Raw genomic sequence first — 11,833 nt, 5'->3', positions numbered from 1 at the left:
TAATGCATAAGATCCCATCTTTATTTACAGGCTAATAAAAAAATACGAAACTCAGCTTAACTAGGTATAATACAATTGTTGCAAAATGTTACACCTTCCACAGATATGAGACCAACCCAAGATGGAAGGGTGTTTGGACAGATTATACAATAAATAACATCTGAATATTGCTCACCATATCCATTATCAACACATCTGTGGTAAGTTTGAGATACATACAAACCCTCTCCACTGTAGTAAATACACTTCTACCACGGAAATACAAAAAACACAATTTATGACCCAAGTTACTTTACTGCCATCAAGCTTGTTTCTTAGTAAGCAGTGGTCCCACATCCCTTCAAACTCCATTCACCTTTAAAAAGCCAAGAGATAGCTATTCCACTGAAGATTTTAAAAATATGGCCAAGGAATTATCCACACAAAGCTGCACTCTATTCTCTTAAGAGCTTTGTTTTATTATCTGAAGTAAAATATATACAAGTAAACAATGTTCTATACTTTTTTTAAAATAAAAAATGAAAATCTTACTTTCCTTGGAAACTCTTCATGACTAACTCAATCAACCCCTGGGAACCAGCGGGTTTGAGTGTTCCAGTTATTGGCAAAACAGAGTAACGTATTTATAGATTGCATTTAGATATTGCAACTTGTAGTTAAACTAGTGTCGCCTTAAAAAAAAACTTCTAATAGTTTCACTATCCCAACAATAAATCTGCAGTGTTATAGCCGGAAGTATGGAGTACAACCACACTATCCTTTCACAGAAAGTCCTAGCAATATTGTCCAACTCAGGGCTTCCCAAACAAAGGTCAGAAAAACTGACGGGGGGGGGGAATTTTGGCATTAATTTGTCAATGCTGGTCATCTTCCCAGCCAGTACACCACTTCTATCACTGATCTCACCTATAGGATGATCAAAGCAGCAGGCAAACAGAGTGGTGATGGAAGGAAAACAATTTCAGCAACCATGTCCAACCTCAAACTGGATGTGGCTGAAAGTATTTGAAATGGAAGATTCTAGGTGCTTCAAGGGGGTGAAGGGACTTCCTCTTTCCCACAGATAAATATCCCTATGCAGCTTCCCTAGACATGACAGAAGGCCATGTCTAACGTCTTCAAACAGAGAAGGAATACCAGAAAAGTGAAAACTGAACTGCCTTCTCTGACAGAGAAATACAATGAGCTCCATGCTACACTCAGCTTCAGAGTACACCTTACTGGAATGACAGTAGATGTGACACAATGAATGTCTGGATGCAACATTACAGCAATGACTTCATCTGCTAAAATGCACCTAAACAATTCATGTAATACATGGAGCTTCAGAGGCGTAGAAAGATGCCTTCATAAGCAACTGGTGATATGTTTCTTATGAATTCAGCCCTATTATTTAAATATTTTTTTAAATATTAACATATGCTTAGAGGCAATATTCTAGAGTATTTTAATATGCTTTACCACAAAAAAAATTTTCTGTAAATGAAACCGCTTTTTGAGTGAATGGAACCATGCACAAAAATTCATGAAAAGAGCAACAGTTAAAGGTTTTATAAATAGCAAAATCTTTGAATAAAGTATATACATTTTAAAGATATCTCTATAAACATATATATAGTGCTCCTAAGAGGGATGAGTAACTGTGTTCTACATCAAAAGTTTTGAACATTAAACATTAGATTAATTGATATTCCTCTAAAGGCCTTAGAGATTTTTTTCTATTTATGTACATCAATACAGTAACATTTGCAAAGCTGTTATTTCACATTAGTTTCACTCTCAAAATACAAAATCTCATCTTTTCACATTACAGTTTAACAGTCTGCATAGCAGTAAATAGGAGAGCAGGCATTTCGTGCTTTATCCTGGGTTAATAAAAGCTATTACACTTTTTTATAGTTTGCATATGGAGCATATTGTGTTTCACTAAAATTTCTATAGATACAGCATGAGAAACTAGCCAAGAAAACCACCATTAACTTCACCATTTTCCAAACATGCCTTGGGCCTTTAGATGTACATCAATTATCTATTTTAGGATATAACTGCTCTTGGAAGGCAACAGTATTTCATTTAAACAGTAACAATTAAAATGCTATAGGCTAAGAGAACTGTCATACCATTTAGGACCAGATACTTCATGGCCCTGAGCACCTGCTGCGAGATATGGCATGTCTTCAACTCCCTTTGATTTAAAGATAATTTCAATGGGAATTGAGCGTGTTCAGTACCCATCCAAAAGTACTCAGCATCTCATAGGATCAAGCCCATGATGAACAACTCAATGTATAAAACTACTTCATATCAGTTCTAACAGTATACATTCAATAACAAATACTGACTGTATGATGCTCAGATACAATGCACAAGGGCAGACATAATTCTGAACAAGCATTAAGCTATTTTTACACTAATTTTGCATTTAAAAAACAAACAGAACAGTGCTCTGTTTAAATATTTTTGGAGAATATTTTAAGTGCAGCATTGATTGGCAATAAATTGTTTAAAGAAATTAAATAATGCTGAAAATCTCCTCAGATGTAAAAGGATTGTATTGGGAGATCAGAATTTACAATACTCAACAGTTGTTCTTTCCATTTTTGTTTTCTTAAACTAAAACATTTGCTTTTTGCTATTATGAAAATCTGAGTCATGACATTTTTTGTTCCCCCTTTTCCTCCCCGCCTCCCTTCTTTAATTGTAGCTCAAAAAACCTAAATGGAAAATTCAGGGATGCAGTGGTAAATATTCACTTCTCCCTTTTTTAACAGTTAAAGGTTAGTTTGGATCAAAGTGCTGTTAATTCTTTGCTTTTGCTCAGTGGCAAAGGAACAAAATAAAGCTGGCTACAATTTTATTCTACACCCTTCAAGGACATCAATAGGATCCAAAGCTGAATGCATTAAGATTATCTTTTGGAAACCACATGCTTTGGTGCTCACAGTTCAAGGAAAATCCATTTTACATGCAATGTGTTAACTAATGTGTGTCACAGAACAGAGCTTTACACGTTATGAATTGCTCACAAAGAAGCCCTGAGGTAACCGCCATTTTTTTTAGGCAACAGTAATACAGGTTTCCTTTGATTTTTAATAGTCCTTTTACAACCTACTATGGTATATAAAATTTGGAACAGTCTATATACTGATTATCCATCTTTCCTGAAGAAGTGATCAGGCCAGTCGATTTCTTTAGGGCAAGGACTCAGCAGAATCAGCTAGTTTGGGTGCAGTCTCTTCTAAGGGAGTTTGAACTGAATTTCCTAGGTCTCCATTTTCATGTCCATCAACACTTGGTTTCTTATCAAACACTGCAAATTAAAAATATATTTTTTTAAACAGGTGCTGAGGTGATCTGAGGAATTACAAACCAATGAGCTTTACTTCAGAAACTGGAAAACTCATTAAAATAACTAAAAAATAGAACTATAAAGACTTCTAGATAAATATAATATGATAGGAAAATCTGCACTGCTTCTGTAAAGGAAAATCATGCTTCTCTAATCTAGAAGAAATATTTGAACACATCTACAAAACAGTAGACAAAGAAGAACCAATTGTCAATGTATTAAGACTGGACAAGAGTCAGAAAACAAAAAGTAGGAATAGTCAATTTTCGCATGGGAACATGGTTAAGAGAAAGTGAAAATCTGCAGATAATACAGATTTATCTAGGCTAGCCAAGACGACTGAATGAGGAACTTCAGAGAGACCTAACAAAGCCAGGTGAGTTGGCTGCATGATGGCATATGAAATTCATTAAAAATTCTTAATTCCAGTCAAACAGGTTTATATAATGAAGTTTCAGCTTTTAACATTTAGGCAAAAGAAGTTTTACCTTCTGATGGTTTGACAGCTGCACTTGCATTTTTCCTATTAGAACCTGAATTTCCACCTTCCTCCAATTCATCAAGATACAAGCGATAGCGATGTCCACTTTCATCCTCATATTCTACATTTTCGTCATCTGAGTCTACCTCTGGAGCAACATACACCACTTCAAATTCAATCTCCCCTCTCTAGAATACAATAAAGATTATCATGTTACTTATTTCACAAAATGGCTAGGGGGTTAAACTGGACTGCTAACGAGTATATTTTGTTGAATATCTGAAATGCTTTGGGAAAATATATGAATTAACCACTTACTCATCGAAGTGCAATAATAGCTCTATAGTTTAGGATGCACTGAAATTTGCATTAAAGTAGGGATTAAACATTTTTTGCTATGAATGAATAATATAGTGTATGATCCCCAAGTCTGCAAAACTTATGCTTAGTGAAGAACAAGTTTACCAAGAATTTAAGTAAATCTATTAATTATTTGGAGAGGAAAGGCAAGTACATTAAGGGAGGCCATGGTGCATCATGGGAGATGTAGTCCAGCCCACAGAGAATGGGGATATGAGATAACTAATTTACAATTTTCATGAGAAATCATGGCAACGTTTCCAATATAAGTAGTATTTCAGGTTTTGGACAAAATATGGTTTCAATAGTTTAGTACTGACTGAGAGAATAATCATCAATAATGCTTCTTTACACATTTAGATGGAAGGCTCCAATCTAAGTACTGACCCAACCTATCTTAAGCGCATCAAAGCAATATCTAAGAGCATAAAAACATAGGTGATACAGCTGCAGGAAACACTATCTAAACACAAGTGCTAGGGTTGAAAGAAAATTTAAAAATGCCAAGCAACTCAATAGGTAAGAAGAAAGGAGACATATCCACATAGTGATGGATAATATAAGTTACCTGCTGGGAAAGAATAGTTACTGCTTCTTTATGTTTGGCATCTCTCAGATTCACTCCATTTACTGCTAGAATGGCATCTCCAACATGCAGACCTCCACATCGGTCAGCAGGCTGACCAGGGTGGATTTCAGAGATTAGTATTGGAACGCCGTGCTCCTTCCCACCCTAACACCACAAAAAAGAAAAAGATGGATTTATTTAAATAGCTGTTAGCAGGAAAGCAATATCTTGATAGCTTTTTAAGTATTTGTTTCAGTTCTCACAATAGAAAATTAGTCAGTATACCTTTGGTGAAAAGAATTCATTTAATGATTCCTTTAATTCCCCCTCTCTGCCCCCAGACAAGTGAACAAATCTGAGTTATATACTCAAAGAATGAATGGCGGTAATTCTGATTATTAACAGAAAACAAAATATTTAAATCAGATATACAAATTGATGAAACAAGATTGTAAAAATAAAAAAATGTTTTTATACACTAGACACTGCGCCAGTTACTTAGCAGTTACTTCCAGGATGCAATAAAATATAGGCACTATGGCCAGAATTTTCAAGCTCACTTGCTTAAAAGTTAGATATCTAAATCAAAGTGACCCGACTTTCAAAGATACGGGCACCTGCTGCCAGGACCGGCTCAAGGCACCAGCAAAGCAATCACGTGCTTGGGGAGGCACATTTCCAGAGGCGGCATTCCAGCCATCCTTTTTTTTCGGGACAGTTGCGCTCTCGGAGCTGCGCCACTTAGACGGGGCGAGGGCACCGCACCCCCAGCTGCAGCGGGATGGGGAAGCCCCACCCCCGGGATGCTGAGCTGCCAGGGCCCAGCCGCTACCTGGGGAGGAGAGGGCGAATCCTGCTGGGGAGCCGGGGCTGTGCCACCTCATCTACAGACTGGCTGCTGGGCTGCCTTGTGCCACCCCTTATATCGGGGCTTCTCTGTGCGGCAGGGCGGGGGAGGGGGTAAAGCCCCCGTAGGCACTGGGAGAAGATGACATCACTCCCTCCGCTTCCAGCGCCGCCTGCAAACCCAGCCCCACCTGAACTTGGGGCGGCAAAAAAACCTAGAGCCGGCCCTGCCTGCTGCATTCACTAAATTAGCCTTTGAAAATCAGCCCACTATTATTTGGATGTATGAAGTCGACACCGAAATTTGAAGAAGCTGGCCTATGCCAAGATTCGGTGAGGCATTTCGATTATAAAACCTCATTTTTCTCTTTGCTTGCCAAGATTATATTCATTGGTTGTCAGAATTCTCCATTAACTAACCTGCATATAAAGCCTAGGCCCAGAAATGGAATATTATTGAGTTTTTTAAATGCATGTTTCTGAAGTGAGAAGTTTAAAAAAAAAATTGAGGTTTCAGATTTTTTTCAGCTATCTTGCACATTCTAGAACTCAAAATGATTTGCATTACTTTATACATGCAGTCTAACGCACATGAAATGATGATGATGATATTAAAAGCAGTAGACTCACTGTTCCTTATATTTTATAAAAATAATCCTGCTAAATTTAATATCGTCACGTTTCAAGTTAATATTTCTGTACATTTCCAACAGCAATTCTTACATTGAATAAAACCTGAATGGTGATGGTACAAACTACTTTTGTTGTTCATAGACAACAGTGTATAAAAACAATTCTATTTAAGTGTTTTTTCCAGTAGATTACTATTTAACTCGTAATACTCCAATCTGTCCAAATGTCAAAAATTGGCATCACTGCATGCTACAGTATCACCTAAACTATTCTCCCTCAGCTATAGCAATAACCTAAAAGTTAACTGTAAATGAAGACAGAAGGTGGAAAATAGATATAAGTATTTATTACTGTGATTGAAATGCCTAGTCCTTCATGGTCTTCTTTAACAAGGAGAACTTTTCTGATTGGACCAACGCCTTGACTCTTCTTTAAGGAATCTGGTTCCTAGTTTAACATAAAAAAGAATAAATATAAACATATGAATTAAAAGGTACTTTTATGGTTGTTTTTTCACATGCAGAAGGAGAATATTCACAGCAGCAGATAAGTTACATTAGTACAAGCCAACCCAAACGCAGAATATTCTTTGCCAGACAAAACTGTGAAGAAGAACTGATGATGGAAACAAAAAAGAGACCACTCATCTTACACTCCTGATTGGAGGTAGCGTTTCTGTGGTAACAAGAAATGGAGGAAACAAAAGTCAGCCCCAGAAAAAAGAGGCAGACCACACAAAAGTCACTAGTTTGGAAAGCTAGCTGGGTCTACCACTCAATACTAGAAACTATATTTTGACCACAGGTGAAATTAAAAAACGTATGAAACCATCCCTTAATTATTACAGTGATCTAGTCAATACATTCAGTGTACAATCCCAAGCATTTCTGATAATTTATTCCAGCACCGAAAATCTACAGGGCCGAATATTTTTATAAGCAATGAGTGATTTTAGGTGACTTAGTTGAGATGCTTTTAAGAGGCTTTATTTCAAAGAACCAGGATTCTTTAAGGTTTATACAGTTGGGGCACCCAAAATCACAAGCCACTTTTGAAAATTTTGACCATGAATTTGAATTCTAATTAAACTCGAATTGAGTTTGTTATTCAGATTTTTTATAAAGATTAGGGCTGTCGATTAATCGCAGTTAACTCATGTGATTAACTCAAAAAAATTAATCGCAACTAAAAAAATATAACGCAATTAATAGCAGTTTTAATTGCATTGTTAAACAATAGAATACCAATTGAAATTAAATATTTTTGGCTGTTTTTTCTACATTTTCAAATATATTGAGTTCAGTTACAACACAGAATACAAAATGTACACTGCTCACTTTATATTATTTTTTATTACAAATATTTGCACTGTAAAAATGATAAACAAAAGAAACAGTATTTTTCAATTCACCTCATACAAGTACTGTTCTGCAATCTCTATCGTGAAAGTGCAATTTACAAATGTAGATTTTTTTTGTTACATAACTACACTCAAAAACAAAACAATGCTAAACTTTAGAGCCTACAAGTCCACTCAGTCCTACCTCTCATTCAGCCAATCGCTAAGACAAACAAGTTTGTTTACATTTACGGGAGATAATACTGCCCACTTCTTATTTCTTATGTCACCAGAAAGTGAGAACAGGCATTTGCATGGCACTTTTGTAGCCAGCATTGCAAGGTATTTACATGCCAGATATGCTAAACATTCATATGCCCCTTCATGCTTTGGCCACCATTCCAGAGGACATGTTTCCATGCTGATGATGCTTGTTAAAAAAATAATGCTTTACAGTTAACTCTTCACTTAAAGTCGTCCCGGTTAACGTAGTTCCATTGTTGCGTTGCTGATCAATTGGAGAACATGCTCGTTTAAAGTTGCGCAATGCTCCCTTATAACAGTTGTTTGGCAGCCGCCTGCTTTGTCCACTGCTTGCAGAAAGAGCAGCCCGTTGGAGCTAGCTGGTGGGGGCTTAGAACCAGGGTGAATCAGCAGCCCTCCTATCAGCTATCCCCGCTCCCCTAAAATCCCTGTGCAGCAGCTGCCCAGCAGGCTATCAATTGCCAGGTAGTTCAGCTGTCTCTCCCCCCACCTGCCGTGTGCTGCTCCTGCCCTCTGCCTTGGAGCTGCTCCCAGGAGCCTCCTCCTTGCTGTGCAGAGATGGGGGGAGGAGGGGTGCTAATGTCAGGGTGTCTCCCTGCCCCCACTCCTGTCCCCCCACTTCTGTTCCTTACCTCCAGAGTGGGAGGGGGGACACCACAGGGCTCAGCACAGAGGGAGCTTGCTGGCTGCAGCTGCTGCCTCAATTTGCTAATCTACTTAAAAAGGCAATGTACTTAAGAGTGGGGTCAGCGTACTGGGCAATGCAAGGCTCTCACACACACACAGTGTGTGTCACTGTCTCACTCTGCTATGCTATCTCCCCTCCCTCCATTCATGCTGCCTTGTGGAGTGTGAAGCTACATTTAACAACAATGTGTTAACCCTTGAGAGCTCAGCCAAGTGCTAGTTCATCATTTAGCAGTAAAGCATTCCCTGGGAAATATTCCACCCTCTTACTTCACCACCTCAACCAAGCTTCACAATCATCATTGCTGTGTACAGTATTAAATTGTTTAAAACTTATACTGTCTCTCTGTGTGTGTGTATTAGTCTTTTGTCTGGCGAAAAAAATTTCACTGGAACCTAACCCCCATCCCCCCATTTACATTAATTCTTATGGGGAAATTGGATTTGCCTAAAGTAGCATTTTTCAGGAACATAACTACAACGTTAAGCAAAGAGTTACTGTAATTAAATTTGTGATTGAATTCCTTGGGGGAGTATTGTATGTCTCCAGCTCTAATTTACCTGCATTCTGCCACTTATTTCATGTTATAGTAGCCTCGGATGATGACTCAGCACATGATGTTCATTTTAAGAACACTTTCGCTGAAGATTTGACAAAACGCAAAGAAGGTACCAATGTGAGATTTCTAAAAGATAGCTACAGCACTTGACCCAAGGTTTAAGAATCTGAAGTGCCTTCCAAAATCTGAGAGGGACGAGGTGTGGCGCATGCTTTCAGAAGTCTTAAAAGAGCAACATTCTGATGCGGAAACTACAGAACCCAAACCACCAAAAAAGAAAATCAACCTTCTGCTGTTGGCATCTGCCTCAGATGATGAAAATGAACATGCATCGGTCCACATTGCTTTGGATTATTTTTGAGCAGAACTCGTCATCAGCATGGATACATGTCCTCTGGAATGGTGGTTGAAGCATGAAGAGACATATGAATCTTTAGCATAACTGGCATGTAAATATCTTGTGACGCCGGCTACAACACTGCCATGTTCTCACTTTCAGGTGACATTGTAAACAAGCATTATCTCCTGCAAATGTAAACAAACTTGTTTGTCTGAGCAACTGGCTGAAGTAGGACTGAGTGGCCTTGTAGGCTCTAAAGTTTTACATTGTTTTATTTTTGAATGCAGTTATTTTTTGTACATAATTCTACATTTGCAAATTGCACTTTATTGATAAAGAGATTGCACTACAGTACTTGTATGATGTGAATTGAAAAATACTATTTCTTTTATCATTTTTACAGTGCAAATATTTGTAATAAAAAGAATATAAAGTGAGCATTGTACACTTTGTATTGTGTTGTAATTGAAATCAATATATTTGAAAATGTAGAAAACAATCAAAAATATTGAAATAAACGATATTCTATTATTAACAGTGCGATTAATCGCGATTAATTTTTTTTAATCGCTTCACAGCCCTAATAAAGATGTTTTGACAATGAACACTATTAAGTCACCATTTTGAAACCTATGTACCTGTAGTTAGGCTCCTAAATCCATAAGTTGACACCTAAACAGAAGTAGTCTGATTTTCAGAAGGGCTGAGCACCCATCACTGCCAGGGAAATCAATGGAAGCTTCAGGTGCACAACTCAGGCCATTATAGCAGAGTCACTATTCAAGATAGAACCACACTTTAATCCACTGTAATATATCTAACACCATAATGACTCGGGATTATATCATCACATACAAGGGAATACAAACTACAGCACAACAAGCATGAAGAGGGAGGATTATACATATTAGTTCTCCCTGGAAAGCTGTGAAGGACTGGTGGAGAAAATAGGGGAAGGCAGGCTCACTAAGATAAGAAATATCAGAGTTCATCTTACATGCCCTGGTGGTGCTTGCATTGGTCGTTTCAGGTCATTACGACCCCGACATGCTCTAATAACAGTTTTGTGACGATGAAGGTGTATTTCTGCTTCTAGCTGGTTCCAAAGTTTATCATGAGCAGGACCCTTCATATCTCGACCTAGTAACTGAATCTGCTGGACCCTACAAAATGAGGAAGAAGAAAAAGAGTGTGTACAATACATCACAACTGAAAATTGAGGTATTTCGGTACTCACAATTTATCTGCTTTAGTGAACTGCAGTGTTGTAACTTGCACCCATGTGCTCAAACCAGCATAACTGCAACAGTGCTGAGCATGTACACACACAGCACTCATTGAAAGTTTCAGGACTGTGGATCACTGTATGTACCTACCTCACGGTACCCAGCACAGTTCCTGGAAGCAGGTACATATGGCTTGTAAGGTGAGGATTTTTGCTTAAATCAACTGTAACTGCAAGATTTTCCCTATCTAGTGAAATCCTCTCTTTCCATCAAGCCCTCCAACTCTGGACCCTGCCTCAGAGGCCCAAACCCCCACTGGTGGCAACCATTTGGGGTAGAAACCCCCAACCATTTCCCTGGGTGTTGGGCAAGAAACATCGTCTAGCAACAGCTGGAGCTGCAGTAATGGCAGAGAAAGAAACTAACTGGGTTCCCCCTCCAATCCAAGAGGTACAAATTGTTTCTGAGGGCAGCCTTGGAGGACTGTCTCAGTGGATAGTGGGTGAAATCATAATAGAGGGGTACTTTGGCACAGAGGATAATTTAATATCCTTTTTAAAACAAAGAACTGGGGAAATAAAAGAGAGACAAGGGGTAAAAAATAAAATGCAAAAAAGAGGACTAAGAATAGCTTTGTAGAGGGGGTAGTAAGGGATAATTTCTAAACATTTTGAAAGATAAAAGGAACTAACATTGTGTCCCTATCATCACTCTCACTACTGTTTATCTGTTCAATCCCCTTCCCACACCTTTCACTGGATTTTTGTCTTTTTAGATTTTAAGCGGTTTGAACTAGGGACACTGTCTCCCTAAATGCTTGCACAGGAGTAAACAAAATGGGGTCCTGTCCCTGAGTGGAGCCTTTAAGTTTTACTACAATATAAATAAGATGTGATTTTACATTTAAATTCCCTTTTTATTTTGGAATAAATATTGGTTCTTTAAACATACCTTTGGAATTAGGCTGTTACTGAGGTAGTCACCTTAGGTCATTCATGGAGTTAAGGAAAACAAACTTTTGTTCTATGGGGAGAGATGGAAGGGTTTCTTTTATCTCTCCCTGAAGAACAGACATTTGCTTTTCTTATATGGGGCAGGAACCTGACCTGAAATATTCTGCTCAAGGCTTAGGCGGAAGTATACATATTCCTAAAAGATGCTTCCAAGCGGCTGGTTACAG

General features: G+C 38.1%; 1 protein-coding gene across 2 annotated transcripts in view; it reads right to left on the bottom strand.

The window, feature by feature from the left end:
• GOPC (golgi associated PDZ and coiled-coil motif containing) overlaps positions 1–11,833 on the bottom strand; it is a 39,545-nt gene continuing 27,712 nt past the window's right edge. For both annotated transcript variants that reach the window (XM_034765800.1, XM_034765802.1), the window contains 5 exons: positions 10,425–10,590; positions 6,589–6,684; positions 4,759–4,923; positions 3,838–4,018; positions 1–3,310 (listed from right to left, as the gene is read on the bottom strand). In XM_034765800.1, coding sequence (XP_034621691.1) covers positions 3,192–3,310; positions 3,838–4,018; positions 4,759–4,923; positions 6,589–6,684; positions 10,425–10,590 — 727 coding nt within the window. In that variant the 3' untranslated portion in view covers positions 1–3,191. The remainder of the gene's footprint in view (positions 3,311–3,837; positions 4,019–4,758; positions 4,924–6,588; positions 6,685–10,424; positions 10,591–11,833) is intronic.

Source organism: Trachemys scripta, chromosome 3 (assembly GCF_013100865.1).
Source record: "Trachemys scripta elegans isolate TJP31775 chromosome 3, CAS_Tse_1.0, whole genome shotgun sequence".
Lineage (NCBI taxonomy): Eukaryota > Metazoa > Chordata > Testudines > Emydidae > Trachemys > Trachemys scripta.
The sequence above is the reverse complement of the archived record's forward strand: the minus strand, read 5'-3'. Positions and strand labels throughout refer to the sequence as shown.